Genomic DNA, 19772 nt, shown 5'->3' with positions numbered 1-19772 from the left:
GAGAGAGAGAGAGAGAGAGAGAGAGAGAGAGAGAGAGAGAGAGAGAGAGAGAGAGAGAGAGAAGGTATACAATGTACAGTAGTATTAATATTGGCTGAACACTTTCAGCTCAGATGCGGCCATAAGCCTAAGATAAATGAAGACAAAATATAAAAGATATATATCCTCTCAGTAGCATGGGGACACACACAGATACTGGGACGAGATCCTCGCTAACAGGGAGACATTTAGATAGTTTCTAATACAATGAGTGAGAGATAGAAAATGTCATCTCAGATGAAAGAAAAGTACACGCACGATCCAACTCAACTGCCTCCCTCACAGAAAATGTCTCCAGCAAGTCAAGGACAAAATAAAAGATTAGTAGTGGGATAGAGACCCCTAACCTCCACTTCAACTACCACCGACGTTCCTATCTTATTGACATTTGTGTAAATTTATATGAGTCATGAGCATCATTATTGTGACATAATTAAATATTGAAATACAATGTCAAAGTGAATATAAGTGTCATGTTGAGGAATATGAAAATAACAAACCTGGCACGAAATGGACCTCATGTGAGACCGAGATGACGGTAAGGGTGGTCCAGGGGGTAGGGCAGGGGGTCCAGCCTGTCCTTGGAAAACTGGAACATACATGGGATGGTAAGGCAACCAGGAAGCGTTAGTAGGCAAGTAAGTGCTGTTGTTGGATGGGCCATTGGGTAAGCGATTTGTATCTGGGGTCACCACAAAATAGCCACTACCTGAAAATGAAAGGAAAAATAAAACAAAACATTGAAATCCTCATCCTCTTCCTCCTCCCTCCCCTCCAGTTTGGTGTTCTATGTCTCTAATCATCTTATCATGTGTGTACTTATCCTATGTACTTAACAAATGATGTGAGAATAAAGGTAAACCAGAAAGTGTTAAAAGTTTTGTAGTTTTTATAACATTGTAACAATGAGCTTGGAGAGAAAGAATGGTTCACATTATACATTATACAATTAACGATACAACTCATTTTTTTTATTTTTGGCCAAAACAATCTTACCTCATATTCGGGAGATCAAAATGATCCCAAACTTGTCAAAAAGGCTCTAAGACTTTGACGAGGTGAGGTCATTTTGATCAACATGACGGGTAGTAATATTTTCTAGTTAAAATGGAACAAAAATTGTTTTGGCATGGCACAACAGAGTTCATCAGTACATTATTTTTTTGTTTTGTTTGTTTTATGGGGAGAGAGAGAGAGAGAGAGAGAGAGAGAGAGAGAGAGAGAGAGAGAGAGAGAGAGAGAGAGAGAGAGAGAGGTTTAGTTTGCTATTTTTTAATGTTTAAAACAGGGGGGAATTTAAGTAACTGTGTATGTGTGTGTGCGTGCGCGCGCGTGTGTGTTTTGTTGTTTATGAGGTTGTCGGTTGTTATTTGAAGGGGCCACCATGGTGATGTCGTGAGTCAGTTTGCGTTGTGTGAGAGAATAATAAAAAAAATGTTGTGCTTTAGTTTTAACTCCTTGCGGGGGTGGGGGAAGGGGACAGAATAAGCTTTTGCAGTTTGTGCTCGAGACAAAAATTAGTTAACATTGTTTATTTAAATAAATTTCCAATCAATCAAGCCAGCACATCGGCCTGATTGTTTAGACTGGATACGAGCATAGGCAATTAACAACAGATACATTGCATTCTATCTATTAATCATACGGTTAGTCATCTCCGCGTGATTATGTTGAACAGTGTTACCTATTATCAGTATTTAGGGCAGATCGTGATTGAAATATTCAACAAACACAAAAATAAAATCATACAAACAAAAACAAACGAAATAAAAAGAACTTATCTTACACAACCAGAGAGAAAAATAGGGAGGGTATTGTAATATCTCTAGGACAAAAAGGAAATTTAGCAGGTGCTTGTTTTGGTTCGTTCTTGACGAGATATATGGTGAAGCTTTCAATGATAAATGTAAGAGAATAGAGTGAATTGTGCCAAGCTGCATAACCGTGACAATGCGCTACTCGATGTGGAAAGTATAAAGCAACAAGGTAATGAATTAAGCACGGTCTGTATGCGTTGTTCATTCCGAGAGCTGACACATCGTTAATATGCACCATGTTCCTCTGTGGACCGATGGCCTCTTATCACCAGTGTTCACTCATTGAGATCAAAAGGCTTGATAGCAATATATACAAATCTATAAATAATGATCGCTAGACGGGTTTGTTGGTTATCAATGTCACTATTGTTGTGGAACTTTCTCTCCTTTCAGAAAACAGTTATCGAGGATGGATCAGTATTAATGAAGGGAGTCAAATGAGAATAATAGAAAAATATAGAGCAATTTGGCCGCACAGGAATACCTTATCCACTACGTTGTCACGGTTATGCAAAACGTATCTTAGATACTGTACCTTAAAGTTCGCTTATGTTTTTTTGTTGTTGTTTTTTTAATATATTAAATAACGTTTTCAATATATATATATATATATATATATATATATATATATATATATATATATATATATAATATATATATGTGTGTGTGTGTGTGTGTGTGTATTCATAGCTAGAATTAATGAAATAAAATATTTATCACAATGGCGTATATTTTCCTAGAGAACGGAAATAAACGAACTTGACTGCTCATATTCGTAACCTTAAAGAAACGATTTCACCTTCTCAATTTTGAATGAAAGTTAAATGATCATGGAGATCAATGAGATGTTTGTCTTATTTAGACTGTTGGTAACTGAATTTTAATATCATTTTTTTTAAATTAAAGAAAACTAAAGAAAGGTAGGGGACCTAGAAAAAAACCCAACGCAAACTCATGATTTATTGACTCACTAAGAGCTTTTGTTTGTTTGTTGCTTTAGGTCTCTTCCAACACAATTGAGGTTATATGAGAGACCGCTGAAACAAAAAAACAAGCAATCTAACAAAAGTAGTACAAATGTAAATCAAAATCATAACCTAAAGATATCATAAGCTAAATTATAAATAACCAAGAACAAACAGGCAGAAGATTTACAGAAAAAAAAAATATCCCCTGTCAAAAATACAATCACAAACCAAAGAAGCAGGATAGGCTAGTAAAGAGAAGAAGAAACGACATCACTATCGGATCGTACACCCATGCGAACATCATAGGTATATGATTCAAGGGTGATGCTCCCATCCAACCACCCGCTCACTAAGAGCGCTTTACGTCAAAATTGCTGAAGATAAACATTAAGAAATGAAATGAGGGATCATAAAATAAGTACAACTTTTTTGCGGCGCTCCGTTAAGCATGTGATCCGTAGCTTTGTTGGTATCTTCGTCAATGTCGCTAATGGCAGCAATAGATGCAGTGGCTATGGCCACCGCCCGATTACCCGTCTCGTGGGCAGATCGGTCTATTTGAATTTTCTTTTTTTAAATTCGTAATAAAGATGATAAAAGTTTCCCTAACCTAAAGTTAACTTTTTTTAAATCAACAATTTACCATCACAGGATAAAATATCACGTGAAAACCCTTAAAGTGATGTAGTCTGGAACCAACTTTCATTTTCAATAAGTTTTAATGACTTAGAGATGCTCATGAATTTCCGAAATCGGAGCCAAAATGTCGTGATTCTAGATAGTAGGCAGGTCTGCAACATTTTGTCAAATCACAAAACCGGAGCGTAAAGATGACGAGAAAAGTGAAGATTTCAATTGATCTTGATCTAAATCTGTTTACTCAACCTCAGGGTAAAAATTTTATTTAGGGTTTGTCGAGAAAATACAAATATCGTCATGTCATCCGCAATGCTGTGCCGCAAAGCTAAGTACTAGGAACCAAGTTTGTTGCCCAAAGAAAATAAACAAGATACCGACAGCGGGCTCGAACCTGGATCCCTCGGATCAAAACGCAATGTTTATCCCCTCAGCCATCTCGCAGCAAGCTCCCCCCTCCGAAAAACGCCAAGTTGTGTGTGTGTGTGTGTGTGTGTGTGTGTGTGTGTGTGTGTGTGTGTGTGTAATACCTTTTCTTTTTCTTTTTTAAAGAAATTCTTTTTTAAAGAAAAACACAACAAAAGTAAATGAAATGACTACACTGTTAATACATAACATAATAAAAATAAAGAAAGCCCATTCCAAACAGAGCATTGCAAACCATTCAATGTGGCCTATTGAATGGAAAAGGGATATATTTTTGCCTTTAGTATTCAATACAATTCAAAACCATTTTCATTAGCTTAGCAAGCAATACACCACTAGGTATTTTTGTTTCCCTTCAATATAACATGGGGGTTTGAATGACTTCACATATCATCCAGAACTAAACTCCTGCAGCATAAATCTAATAAGAAATATTATTATACGAAAAAGATCGAGCTCAACGAATAAGAGCCCCCCCCCCCTCTCTCTCTCTCTCTCTCTCTCTCTACACACACACACACACACACACACACACACACATACACGCACACGAGAAAGAGAGAGAGTAAAAAAAAGAGAGAGCGGCGGGAGCGGGTGGGGGAGGGGGAGAAGAGAGAAGAGAGGAGAGGAGAGAGTAGGGGGAGAAAAAAGAGAGAGCAGAGGAGGAGAGAGAGAGAGAGAGGAGAGGAGGAGAGAGAGGGGGGGGGGGGAAGAAAAGAAAAAAGAGAGAGAGGAGGGAGGGGGGGGGGGAGAGAAGAGAGAGGAAAAGAGAGAGAGAGAGAGAGGGGGGGGGAGAAGGGGGGGAGAGGGGGGGGGGGGGGGAGACATCTATATAAGAAGATAATCTATGTCATAAGTAAACGAAAGGTAAATGCTGATTGAGGGGAAATGTACAATAATAATAGCGTCAGTGAGAACATAATGGATATAATAGGTATCTGATGTATACTACAAGAAAGCTTGTAAAGGAATAAATCCATAACACTGGCATAAACTGTCTGGAGAGACAATCATTTGTCCAGGTCGACATGTAGGAACAAACGAACATGCGCAATAAAGTGCTCAATCTTGTCATCATAAATCACGCCGGCACACGATTGAAGACAACGATAGGCCTTGTCGACATTCTAAATCCCCTCCCTTTCCCTACCCAAACTAAGGTTTTAGGTCTCCAAACACCAGATTTATTTGCCTGTTAACCCCCCCCCCCCCCCCTTCTCTCTCTCTCTCTCTCTCTCTCTCTCTCTCTCTCTCTCTCCTTTCTTACATACACTCATGTACACCAACCACCCCTTTAGGCGACAATCAATGATAACTGAATTAATTGGCACTTTGGGGCTAATATGTCATCTTGTTTGAATTGATCCCTTTTAACTTGAGAGTCGTCATGATGGAATCAATGGGACCGCATTCATAAAGCAATGCATGTTCGCATTAATACGTTCTATCATCAGGTGTGTAAAACAACAATGGATTGAAAACCTGATAACAGCCGACATTTTTTTTCATCATTCATTCATTTATGTATCCTTGCATTCACTACCATCTTATCTTTTCGTCGTCACTATCATTACTACCACTACCACCACCACCACCACCACCACCACCACCACCACCACCACCAACAACAACAACAACAACAACAAAAACAACAGCAACAGCAGCAGCAGCAGCAGCAGCAGCAGCAGCAGCAGTAGTAGTAGTAGTAGTAGTAGTTGTTGTTGTGGCTGTTGTTGTTGTAATAGAAACAACAGCAGCAGAAGCCAGCAGTGGTAGTATTTATAGTGCAGTATTACAGTGTCCTCATCATCGTTCAGTAAAGCTCTACAGGCCAGTGCACAGACTGGCATATATCACAACAACAATTTTCGCTGTACATTTTTAATTTCGTAAAGAGAGGAAATTCTCTCGAAAAACGGAGGGGGGAAAGGGGGGGGGGGGGGGGGGGGTAAGCAGCTGTGCTGTGACTGTTGATCATTCCCTTAGTTCGTAATAAATAGAGTCAATAGTGAAATAATTCAATAGGACACACGTGAATGGAGTTGGTGACAGATTAAGGCTATCAAAGATCTACTTGAAAATGACGCATCCCTCATGGAAATGTGTCAATAGATCTTTGCTACTTTAACGGGACTTACGATACTTTTATGTCATATGATCCCAAAGAATTAACCTTGTACATTGTGTAAGGTAGGAATTTTATTCTGAAGAATAATTCTTGAGGGGAATACACAGGTCTGTGAATTTTTCGGATATGTTGTTTTGAATGAAACATTGCAGAACAGCAAGTTTCGTCAAGCCTTTCGCTTAACGTTCGTTCATGAAATATCCATCAGCTTGTATTTTTGCTAATTTATCTGGTTTCATTTGCCATTGACCAAAATTAGTCGGACATGAGCATAAATTTTATTTATGTTTGTACAGAATGTTTATTATGACGCAATTCAGGTTTTAATGACCCTGAAAACTATTTTCGATTTCATCAAACTTTTTTGTTTGTTTGTTTGTTTGTTGGGTTTGTTTTTTTTTTTTGGTTTGTTTCGCTATATGTGCAGAATTTGTTAAAGTTTTGATTGATATCAGTTTTGACAATGCGCTCTCCTGACACCGTGTACTCTTCGATCACTGAAATATGACGTAATCAATAAAAAAGGTAAATTTTGACATAATTCGTGATTTATTTTGGCTTCCTACGTGTTCTCAAATGTTAAATTTATTTCATTCAATCAATCTAAAGCCCCCCATATACGCTCACATCTCATCGCGGGACGGATCGCCGAACAGGCACTGCTGGGTCGCTGTGACCCGATCCTGCGTTAATCACAGATGATTTTTGCCCACACACGGGGAGATATTTTTTGAGGCGATCGGCGATCGGGGGCGTGGCATTATAAAAAAGTGGACAATTTTTTCTCTCGGATTTTCGCTGTTTTCACGTCGGATTCGTGATCAGCGTCAAATTTACAATAGGTTTGATACTAAGAACTGTGTGTTTACTCCAAAAATTGGTGAAATTAGAAATAAATTTTAATTAATAGTGAGGTTATGTGGCCGACAGAACCGATCCCAGTTACTGTCTGTTATTCTATCTTTCGTCTTGCATACAATAGTGATTACTTCTCACTAAATTATATCAAGAAGACTGTCGAAGGAACGAAATTGACATCATTCCACTCTTTGTTATTTTATTAAGGTAGTCATTTTGGTAATTAGTTCTCACTAAATTATATCAATCAGACTTTTAACGTTCAAGGTTACTCGTAGTTCTGTGTGACGTTACGTTATTTCCGACTGGTGGATGTTGTGAGCATTTTACCTAAACTCATAGCATCAATATCCGTCCAAGATATTCGCATCATATGTAGCAATAGCTATAATAATCTAACATGTCGAGAGAGGGAGAGAGAGAGAGAGAGAGAGAGAGAGAGAGAGAGAGAGAGAGAGAGAGAGAGAGAAAGAAAGAGAAAGAGAGAGAGAGAAAGAGAGAAAAATTTACTTGCGCTATATATACCGCTATATTCAATAAAGGTGCTCAAATCACTTTATAAGGGTCCTTGGCCAACATAAAAAACATGTTAGACGAGACATGACTGCCCTCTCGTGTTCAGATTCTTTTTGGGGGAGTAGATAATGAGTTCCCTATATGGCCATGTCAATCATGTAGACATCCTTTGATGATATAAGCCTACTCTTTGATATCTGTAGTCGCCTTTTCGTTTTCTACGGTGACTCATGGCTAATCTCCGCCCAGAAACAATTTCATAGGTCCGTCCATCACCAAATTTCAAACTTTTGTTCTCGTGAGTTCTTAAGTTTTTTGACCGAAGAACGATTGGCTACTGAGCATCTTGACCCTTCAACGATTGGTCGTTCTGGCAGCTCACGTGTCAACAGCCGTCAACAATGAATTGAATCATCGTTGAGGCAGTGGAAGACGGCCATGGAATAGTTGCGTCACGTTGTTGAATAAATTATCCAGGCGTGGTCGATAGGTAAAAAAGCCAATTTATGTTCTAGTTACATTTGAAACAAACAAAGTATATCACTGATCTCGTCTCTTTGAGATATAAAAATCAAGAAAATCGGCCGATAAATAAAAAAAGTTGCTAAAAAAAAGCTAAAATAAACAAAAGCAATTTTTAAAATCAAATTTATTCGTAAAACAGTTGGTTTTCAACCGATTTTTATGAAACAAAGACCAATGTACTTCTTTTTTCAAGCTGATTTCAGCAATGTGACTTTCAAATTCCTCAGAATTATATTTTTTACTTTTAGATTTTAGCTTTTAGGCCTACTCAATAAGGTGTTATATTCCTTGCATAACAATAGCGTAATACATCGACGGGGAGCAGCGTCTTTGTTTCGGCCAGCTGGATAGATAGCCTGTGATTGGTCGAAGACTTTGAGACGCTTGATTCAATATTCTACACGAACGGACCCCGGCGGTCTATCAAAGAGGTGTAACAAATTTATTTACTGACTATTTTTCTTGGTGCTAAAATTACAAAGTAATCATTTCGCATCAGAAAAAATAACTCTGAAGTTCCTATCTCATTATTACAATAAAATTGATACCTCGAATGACAAAATCGACCCACAAATAAGGGAGTTATAAATTATTCATAATATTTTTAAAAGTTTACAATATTGTCTTCAAAGTCATTGAAAATCAAGCACCAAAGTCGTAATTTTTTACCGATTTTTACCAAACAAAGTGCAATGTCAATGATTTTCACCCGCAAATAAAAATCGCAATTTCTGAAACGTATTTTCTTTTCTGTCAGCAAATTTATAAAAATCAAAGCTGAAAACACACTGAGGCAGTGACAGGGCCTGTCATTTCCTTCACAACGATTGGATTTTACTTACTGAGGCCAGTCTTGACTACCCCGCCCATGAATATTTGGCCGATGTCGGTTTTTGTCGGGTTGAATCTTAAAGAGTTTAAGCGATATTGCAATTGTTTCCCCGACAGAGACGGCGCTGTAAACAGCGAGGTACTCATTTTAACAGTGAACAAGGTGAGAGATTGCGAATAAAGAGCCTTTTCAACTCAGAGCGGGACTCGAATCCAGTACCGTCCGATCCAAAGGCAGCAGCTTCTTATGGTTCACACTATTATGTTATGACGATCGACCCAATCAGCAAAGTCCGGTCCGCATTCGTGCACCGTCGCGAACCCGCCTGGTAGCATCGTCACAACACACCTTTCGACTAGATGCTCTGCCGTTTCGGGTTCTTGCCCACAGCGTGGACATAAAGGACAGGAAGTTAGACCCCACTGATGTAACGCACCGGCCGTTAGGCAGCTCCTCGACCGAAGCCGATTCGCAGCTACCCAGTGTCTCCTCTTACTGGTATCAAAGCCTGGCAACTTCTCACCAAGCTTAGAGGAGTGTAGGTCCCCGCCCCCACGAGGGATTGAATTCGTCCAAACCGACTTCCATCTCGTATGTGCAGCTCTGTCCGTAGTCAGGGATTCTGCGTACAAGGGTTGCCGGGACTTATTTCGGCTCGAAACGGGGGCACCGTTCATTATGCGCATGAGAGGGGTATCCCCATTCCCTCTCTCTTTGATCTTACTCAGCCAGTTTCCCGTAATGGTCTCCCTCCGGACATCGGGGGGTTGGATCGCTGCCATTACCGGGCCCCATTCTCTAGGGGTTGTTGCTAGCGTTCCCGACACTATGTGCATCGACTTGCGAAGTTTTACATCCACCTTCTCAACGTTTCTGCTTCTACCCCACACTGGAGCGCAATACTCCGCGGTGGAATAGCATAGTGCCAGGGCGGATGTTCTCAGGAGCGCTTGGCTAGCGCCCCAAGTCGATCCCGCCAGCTTCCTCAGAAGACTATTCCGCTTCTCTATCTTCCGGGCAACCCCTTCAGATGAACCCGATAGGTAAGACTGCGATCCAGCGTCACCCCTAGGTATTTTGGACGCGGCTCATATGGGAGTGGCTGGTCCCCGACTAGGACATTCAGTTTACGGGTGTGCCAACCACTGCATAAGTGAAATGCAGTAGCCACGGTTTTTGAAGTGTTCATCTTCAGGTACCACTTGTCAAAGTAGGATTTGAGTCTGGTGACGTCCTCGCTGAGTACGCTCTCGAGACGGGTCCACACTTTACTCTGAGTAACGAGTGCCCAGTCGTCTGCGTAACCCAGCCTCAGGGAGGAAGTGTTCGGCATATCGCTAATGTAAACGTTAAAAAACATTGGCGCAAGTACCGACCCCTGAGGGACCCCATTCTTCAATTTCCTAACTTTGCTCGTGACGTCTCCCAGCGTGACGTGGAATTGCCTTTCCCCTAAGATCGAAGAGAACAACTTCAAGGTCTTTTTGCACCTTATGATTTTTGCAGTTTGAGCATTAACCCATCGCACCAGACCGTATGTACGCTGCTGATAGTCTATAAACACAGCACCTGTTTGCTGTTTTCTCTCGAACCCGTGCTCAATATGCTCTGTAAGGGCAATGACCTGCTCCGTGGTGCACCTCCCTTCCTGAAGCCTGCCTGCTCAGGTGGCAGGGCAGCGTCTAGGACCGGCCCCCATCGGTTTAATAGAACACGCTCCAACAATTTGTAAAGACAGCTCAGCAGCGATATGGGTCTGTAACTGTCTGCCTCCTTCGCCGGCTTCCCTGGCTTCAGGATGGCAACTATCTTCGCATGCTTCCACACTTGTGGAAGCTTTCCTTTTGCAAGGATGTCAGACATTGCCTCTGCTAGCCAGGCCCGTGCCCTGGGGCCCAGATGCGTCACCATATCGGGATATACACCATCTATCCCAGCTGCTTTGCCGTTCTTCACTTCGCTAATGGCTGCACCCACTTCTCGGGGACTGAACGGGGCCGTCCAGTCCGACTCCTCCGCAGGTAGCGAGTCCAAAATCGTACGGTACGCCTTGCGGACACCGCGCTCAAAAGCCTGATTAGGGACCCGCTTGCTACGGTTCTTAATATTCTTGGCAATTGTGTCTGCCTCGCATTCCGGTGCAGCCTTCGCGAAATTCCGATCTGGGTCCAATTTCTTTATCAAACGCCAAGCGTGGCGGCTGGAGTGTGTAAAGTCGAGACTTTCCACGGTCTCCTGCCACCGTTGCTTCCTTCCCTCTGCCAGAGACTGAAGTAGTCTATCGGCTGTGTCCTGGGACTGGGTCTGCTGGTACTCTCGGTACAGCTCTTCCGACTCTGCTGTCCAGCAAGGGGTGTAGAATTTCCGTTTGCCCCGTGGAATAGAGCGTTGAGCGCTCTTAACCAGTAGCCTACTAAATCTGGTTATATTCTTGGACTTGGGAGGAATGGCAGGGCAGACCTGCTCGATATAGGAACTGAATTCCTCCCAGTCAGCCTTCCTGAAATTCGATCTGCAAAGTGGGAGAGACTGCACCCTCGGTATTGTCACCCCAGCTGTGACAAGAACCGGCCTGTGCTGGCTATGCGGAAAGTCCCCGATCCAAAGGCGAGTGTCATTTCACAAGACCACATGCATAGCCGCACAAAAAAGTGATGAGAGATAGATTCATATGTATTGAAGGAGGAGAGAGCGGATGGAGTGAGTTAAGTTCATGGATATTTATAGAAGGAACCAAATTGACGTCACTCATCTCATTGTTATTGTTTTTAGACACCCATTTTTATGATTAGTTCTCATTAAAATATATCAGACTATAAAGTTCAAGGTTCCATGTAGATTTTTGGGCTGGAGTGATATTTCTGGATGGCGGACTTTGTGAGTATCTTAATTTAACACAGAGCATCAATAGAAGGAATTAATTTGACGTTAGTCAACCCGTTATTATTGCTTTTAGACAGCCATTTTTATAATTAACTTATCACTAGGTTATATCAATCAGACTATGAACGTTCGAGTTTGCAATTTTGTGTTTAATATGTTATACCCCGATGGAGATGTCGTGAGTATTTTTCCAATATCGCATAACATCAATACATTTGCAATCCGATTTAAGTTTAAAAGCGACGTAGACCACGGAAATTTTTCCATTTTGTGGACAATAAAGATTTTTATTATATTATTATTATTATTATTATTATTATTATTATTATTATATTATTATTATTATTATTATTATTATTATTATTATTATTATTATTTATAAAACAAATCGACAGTGCTCCCGTGGCAGGTTAAACGGGTACTCCTCGGGACTACTCGCATTCGCACCCCCCCCCCCCCTTCCCCCCACCACCACCACACACACGCACACAGCTCTTTTTATTTTTTATTTTTTTTGGAGGGGGGGGGGGGGGGGCGTTGTTTGTAGATTATAATTCAAGGTTACAATGCCCACCCCTGTCATCACGACGTAGTCAAAGCTTTTTGGCATCTGCCAATCCCAAATGTCTGTCAAGGTCGACCGTCATGTCGCGTCAACGGGTGAGGAAAAAAAAAATAATAAAGAACTGGCATATTATTATGTCATTACATTGAAAATTATGAAAACTTTTATTTTGTATGAAATCCTTTATAAATTTTACGATGATCAAGAACAAACTTTTGCCATCTACCTCTTCCTGGCGCAACATTTATAAAAATATTATTTAAAAAAATAATAATAACACAGCATTTATTTGGCGCAATATCCACGTGCTCAAAGCGCTTTACAAGGGGTCCCAAGGCAACAGCAATATTAGACTTGAAAGACGAGACATGACGCCTGTCAGGCGATGTGACATTTTTTCCCAACAAAGACAACGAACGGCCATGTTCTCATTTTACACCTGAGTACGGTGAGAGAATGTGAGTAAAGAGCCTTTTCCAAGGACTCAACTCTGCGCCACTCAGAGCGGGTCTCGAAACCTGAACCTTCCTATCCGAAAGCGAGAGTCATACCACTTAAGGCGATGTGTTCGTCGATCTAGGGATATCAACTTATTTTGGTGGATTGACGCAATATTGGAAGATGGTGACAGTAGCTTCCTTTTATTTCTTTCTATTTATTTTTTTTTTTTTTCTCAAAACAACGAAATGGCAAAATGACCGGTAATAGCGAGAAAGCTATGGTATAGAATCTACTTATGGTTTCATGAGACTGGATCGATAACTCATGTGAGAAGGAAAGTCGCATGAAAAATACCGATTTAAAAAAGCCCCAGCTAATAACACAATTCTGGCCTGGAACAATAACTTAAAAATCAAAAGGCTCAATTACTGGAGCGCTACAAAGAGGAAGAAGGCCGCCATCAGAGGGCGTTATCCATAAAGTATGTACGTTATTCGAGGACACAGAAGGCAATCATTGAAGCAGGCTATATTCTTCCAAAAAAGATGGGGCCCCCACTCACTGGATTTCTATTCTTTTTAGCTAATTTCTTTTATAATCAAATGTCGCCGATCCTCAACTCGATGTGTCTGCATGATGATGATGATGAAGACGAAGAAGAGTTTAAATGTGGGGGAATTTTTGAATGAACAATCCCAAACCGATGGATCGGCCATGATGATCCAATTTCCTGGCCTCCGAGACTTATTTAATGGGGATATGCAAAGAGCAGAGTGTTGAGTACCTACCCCGGTGAGAGACATGCGTCACTTGAAAACAAAAATGAGAAGCCGTTCGCTTCGTCACATTACTCATGCTGCAAAAGAACTGGGACCAATTGGAGGGTCGCGTGCGGCTAGTATTCAAAATGGCGGTGGTCACGTGAAGCTTTAAATCTGACGATTGTGCAAACAACGCGATAACAAGTGAGAATTAGAAGAAAAAAAAAAGGACAAAAAAGAGATTTAGGTTTATATGTTAAAAACCAGACTGATGTTGCTATAGACGTCATTTAGTTATTCAAACCTGAAATGTTCCCTAGTCCCGCTGTGGGCGGCGCAAAGTTGAGTCCTTGGAAAAAGCTTATTATTCACATTCTATCATCGTGTAGCATAAGTATCTAACCGCGTTGCAATTGTCAAAAGAAAAACAAAACAAAACGAATAATCGGCTTTTATTACATGCTTAAGTTTTACTGTTGGCTTGGGGCCCGTGTTAAGCACTTTTAACACATTTACATTTAGTGGATATTGTTATATATAAAGTTCAATAAAAAAAAAAACATTTAAAAACAAACCAAAAAAAGAACGAAGAGAAAGATGAGAGGGAAAGCGATCGACAGAGCGAGAGCGCGCGCGCGCGCGCGAGAGAGAGAGAGAGAGAGAGAGAGAGAGAGAGAGAGAGAGAGAGAGTGAGAGAGAGAGAGAGAGAGAGAGAGAGAGAGAGAGAGAGAGAGAGAGAGAGAACTTTATGAACAAATCATGATTTCAGATTTTAAGACGCCCTTATCAGTCTATTGATGTAAGTAACTTATATCAAAGACAGCCTTCAAAAGCTTTCATACTTAAAGGGGCCCCCTGTTTGCCTCTACTTTGTAAGTTACAGAATGATGAAAGGACAAAGATCAACTTGAGCACTGACATTACTTTGAACTTGGGAGAGGAAATCATCTAATCATGCAAATCAAAAAGCATAAACAGCATGAGTACGGTCCCTATATTTTTGAGAGTGTAACGACGCTTTTGACAATAAAAGTATGTATTACAAAATATCAAAAGCAAGAAAATGGAATGTACGAGAGTTTCATTTAAACCCCATTGTTTCATCTCCGAAGGGAAATAGTTTTGAAGGGTCTATTCCAAGGGAAGACTCGAATAACGAAGGTGTCAGTCACAGTGCAGCGCCGCAGAATGAGCTAGGGCGACGTGACTCGCTTAAAAGGCCAAAATATCGGTTTCGGGTAAAAAGTAAAGACTTAACTCATTTATTATACATTATAGTTCAAGAGTGATCCAGAATTTTTTATCCCAATAAAGAAATCACAAATTGTTACCAAATTACACGTTTCAGTTCTATACTTGACGGGTTGGGACGGAGGGGAAAGTGTGTGTGTGTGTGTGTATGTGTGTGTGTGTGTGGTGGGGGGGGGGGGGGGGGGGGGGGGAAGAGAGCTTTCTCTGAACTTTTTATGGTGTCTATGCTCTCTTCTGTGTCTGAAGTTAAAGTATATTTGTCTTCATATCTCGCTCATATAAAAGAAAAAAGGGAATTTATGTATAAAATAAGTGAGTTAGAGGAGGGTCAAAAAGTGTACCTGGAAATTCGGATAAGAAGTAACTGTGTACAAAGACAAGACAAGCATTGCCCTATACTGACAAATCACAATGTTTCCATCTTGGACAGACAACTTTTACTTTATATATTGATCGATTAAAATGGCCCCAAACGCCAACAAATCTTAAACCCGAGACCTCAATGAAGTTTCAGGTTTAAGGTTGTTTGACAATTGGCTGTGTGGGTGATTCAGATCGAAATATAATATTATGGTGTAACGGTTTCTGACATACATTCTAAAAGTTGTTTTGTCAATGAGTACTACACGGTACGTATTTTACAGCAAGTGCTGGACGGTTATTGACTTATAATCCCTCTTGAGATTTTTCTCCGTCTCTGAATGAATAGCATAGATAGTCTAGCTAGTTTTATGGGACAATCCTCTCAATGCTATGTAAAACATAAGTCTCTTTCCCCGAGTTTTAGCAATAATATAAGGTTTACACTCGCACATATTTGCATAACCCCCCCCCCCCCCCGGACCCCGGACATATTTACATACAACATAAAAATCAAAATAATAAATACATATACACATATACATAATGTCTGGGTACATGTAGTATTTCACTATATATTTCTAATTTTTAATTTATGCTATAGATTGTGGAGATTTGGCTGAAAAATACTTTCAGAGGTCACGTGTTGTTAAAGTACGATTCATTTACATCCCAATTGAATAAGAATCGTTTTTTAAAAGAGGAATTTGTACTCTTACTCTCCAGACTTTATGGACACCCAGAGCAAAAATCAATAAATTAATATCAACGATAATAATAATAATAATAATAATAATAATAATAATAATAATAATAATAATAATAATAATAATAATTATAATAATAATAATAAATATAATAATAATAAACAAAATTAGTAGTAGTAATAGTAATAGTAGTAATAGTAGTAGTAGTAGTAGTAGTAGTAGTAGTAGTAGTAGTAGTAGTAGTAGTAGTAGTAGTAGTAGTAGTAGTAGTAGTAGTAGTAGTAATAAAAATAATAAATAAACAAAATAGAAATAATAATGATAAAGGTGATGATGATGACGACGACGACGATAATGATGATGATGGAGGTGGCACATAAATGACAATATACATATTCATTATACACACATGTGCAAAACTAACTTTACACTTGTTTTGAGTTAATCCATTTGAGTTAGAAGAGACAAAATTGGACAACACTTATATTACAGAAATGAGCAATATCTTTTATATAATATGTGAGTCAAATTTCATCAAAATACATGCACAATCTTAAAAGTAACGATGACATAAGTTGGTATGTTTCTGCTTTGGTAAAAGAGGAGTCAGTACCGCGTATGGCCACCACGATTTCCAATCACTGCTCGGACAACTCTCCCCATAGAGTTTATCGCAGGGTTTATGTCATTTGCTGTAATGCCATTCCATTCTGCTTCAACAATGTTCCAAGGCTCGTAAGCATCTCTTGCTTGATCCTTTTGTTCCCTTGTAGGTTTTTTAAAACCTCAGTAAGGTCTGGATTTACAGCTGGCCACTCGAACACGAAGGTCTTATTCTCAGTTTGTTGATGTTTTAAAAAGGCCTTCTCTCTCTGAGTTCCAGTTGCAAGTCTTCTTAACATTGCACAACTTGAAATGTTTTCCATAGCGATGTCAGAGACATAAGAGAGGGATTGACTGTTCTGTTAATGTTCGATCATCATTGGCCTTTGTTACGTCTCAATGTGATTTGCCCGCCTTTGATCCTTCACATACCCTTTCATTATATAATATATATATATATATATATATAATATATATATATATATATATATATATATATATATATATATATATATAATATATATATATTATATATATATATATAATATATATATAATATATATATATATATATATACCATTTATATATATAAACATTTGAAAGATAATTAAGATTGTTTGACTTCTACCACGTTGTTATCGAGCGTTGCTCTCATCAGGAATATAGAATAGCAGGTAGCTCTAATATTGAAAAGTTGTGCAACAGCTACTGGTCGCTTAGCATGAATATGGCCAAGTTGAGGAGCTCTCTCTTTGAGGTTCAATATGATTCAACAGTCGTGACGTCACTTCCCTCGTAATGACGCATAGTAACTTAGTAACTGGTTCTAAACTATCGGAACAACGGTGGACGCCCTGATGAAATACTTCACCGACGAGCATAAAAGTGTATCCAAAGGAGAAAAACATAAATCTGATTATGTTTTGACTTTTCTACATTCTGATCACATAATATGTGAAAAAGTTCTAGCCAGCATAAAGAATAAAAAATACTGATTTTCTTTGTTTAGAACCAAGCTGCTCGTTGCTGGGACGCGACATCAGACTATTGAATCCTATTTCGGCATGTTTTCAAGAGTAAAAGAATTGAAATCAAAGTAATTACAAAATTATTTCACAAACATCATTTATTTTTTTTTTGTGGGTTTTTTTTTTTTTTTGTTTTTGTTTAAAACAGCAGAAAACTTGTAAACAGGAGAAGACAGCATGGTGATTTTCAATCAGGGCAGGTTGGTGCGAACAGATTCTGTTTCGAGAATTTAAGAACTTTTTTATAATTCCTTCTTTGTGTCATTCCGAAGTCGAAATAGCGAATTGTCTTACAAATATGTTCACCACCCACGAGTCGTATTCTCAAAGACAACAGAGTAACAGTGATGCAACTCGGGCTTCACTGAACTCTTGATTGAAACGGTAAGATATGATGTGATACAGTAAAATCAACCCCATTTGTAAAAAAAAATCAATAAATATAAAAGAGTAAAAGAAAGCCCGCGTAATAGGCTAGTTGATTTATCTAAGTTTTACCCGATCCCTACAAACGAAAACAAACACGTTAGAAACACAACCAACCTTCCCACTATGTTTCAAATCGTATAACAATATCTATTCACAGATTCCACTTGTTGAAATGCGATTCCAAAAACAAATTAGATCACAACAATAAAGGTACGTAGGGTTAAGGCTTCTGGTATTCAAACACACTCGTGGATTTAACAGACCGACTGTTATCGGAATGAATAAATAAATGACAGCGAATCACAAGAGGTGATTATGAGACGATAATAGCAGCATAAACAAACATGACACTCGCCTTAAATAGTCACCCCCTTTATCAAAACGGAAAGATTGAAATGATGAAAGGAAGGGAGCAAGAAATAAAGAAGAGAAGAAAGAAGAAAAAAAAGAGATAAAGTAGAGGAAAGAAAGAGACCCAATAGAAGAGAGAGAGAGAGAGAGAGAGAGAGAGAGAGAGAGAGAGAGAGAGAGAGAGAGAGAGAGAGAGAGAGAACGGAAGAGAAGAGAAGATATATTTAAAATTCTACGCTTCATGTTAAGCAATATCCTATCAAATGCTCTTTCACTATAGAAATCGGCATGCAGGTACAAAACGCACCATGACGGCAGTGGATTAATATCGACACTCGGATGGCCTAATGATCCACCCTCGGGAAATTACCAAGTCTTTTTCCCCGAGGCCCGATAAAGATTACTTACCGCCCACTGCGGGCATCCCATCATATCATCAGTCTAAAGGGAATTGCACATAATGACGATGATCTAATGAAGCCAAACATCCAGACAACTGAATTATGTTGTAGCTTTGATGACAATTGTAACAACAAACAGAGACAAGATAAGATCTGACAAATTGTCGATTTGCTTTGTTCGTTTTGAAGAAGTTCCACTGAACTGACACTTCTAGTGGTCATTTACAACTGAGAAAAGGAGAGACAATGAAACAAACAAACAAAAGAAAGAAAGGAGGAGGGGAGGAAAGAAAGAAAGAAATGGTCTCCTGTACAATTAATAAAGATATATAAATCCTTGTATTTTTTTATTTTTTTTTAAAGCCACATGAAATTGGAAATCACATAATCATATCATCATTCATTAAGATGCGCCAATTTGTCATGTTTGTGATATTCGTTCACGTTAGCGGGAGAGGGGGCAAAAAAAAACAAGACATAATTTTCTACCTCAACAAATTGGGAGCTCGGAGCGAATGGATCTTAGGTAAGACAACAATAAGGAGAGGTAATACAATGACTATGCAATGAAATGCGATAAAACCATTTCTTGTCCGTTGCTGTCTAAAGTTATAGATAAGATTAATGATAAATATCGAGTAGATAATGATCGTTGATCAACCGTGTCAGTCCCTATTGTAAAAAGGCATTCATGAATAAACACCAACAACGTGATTTTTATACCCGTCTTCTTTAAAGAATTACAACGCGCAAAGGCCACAATAATTCGCGTCTTTTTGTCGATAACGATTTTAGGTGGTGTTATAAGATTGTATATTGTTTAAAAATTGCTCGTCCAATTATTTTTATATTTGCAAGAGTAGTTCGAATAGTAACAAAATAAATTGGAAAAGATATCTTTATAGACAACTTTTTACAATACAAAGAAATAAATAGCGTCGCGTTGGGGAGGGGTTGGGGGGGGGGTGACCACCTGATATAATTGCTACTATTTCGCTTCGACACTAATGCTGCAAACCTGCCAACGCTTGAAAAGAAAGTAACAATGCAAAATATTGTTTTTGTTTTTATTTGTTGTTTTACTTTGTTTTCCTCTTTTGCGCGCGCGCGCGTGTGTGTGGTTGTGGTTGTTGTTGTTGTTTTATATTATTCTTCTAAACGGAGGGGGGGGGGGGGGGGTCTGATTCTGCGAAATATGAGAAAAGAAGAAAAAAAGTAGGGAACGCCAATTGGAGGGGATAATGGAA

General features: G+C 39.2%; 1 protein-coding gene across 1 annotated transcript in view; it reads right to left on the bottom strand.

Annotated features, from left to right (window-relative positions):
- LOC144972650 (uncharacterized) overlaps nucleotides 1–19772 on the bottom strand; it is a 68517-nt gene that overhangs the window by 6416 nt on the left and 42329 nt on the right. The window contains exon 3 of the mRNA XM_078914127.1: nucleotides 540–748. Within this exon, the coding sequence (XP_078770253.1) occupies nucleotides 540–748 (209 nt within the window). The remainder of the gene's footprint in view (nucleotides 1–539; nucleotides 749–19772) is intronic.

The sequence above is a fragment of the Berghia stephanieae genome, chromosome 5 (assembly GCF_034508935.2).
Source record: "Berghia stephanieae isolate SIO BIC M18660-M18661 chromosome 5, UCSD_Bste_1.3, whole genome shotgun sequence".
Classification (NCBI taxonomy): domain Eukaryota; kingdom Metazoa; phylum Mollusca; class Gastropoda; order Nudibranchia; family Aeolidiidae; genus Berghia; species Berghia stephanieae.
This window is presented reverse-complemented; position numbering and strand designations above follow the sequence as displayed.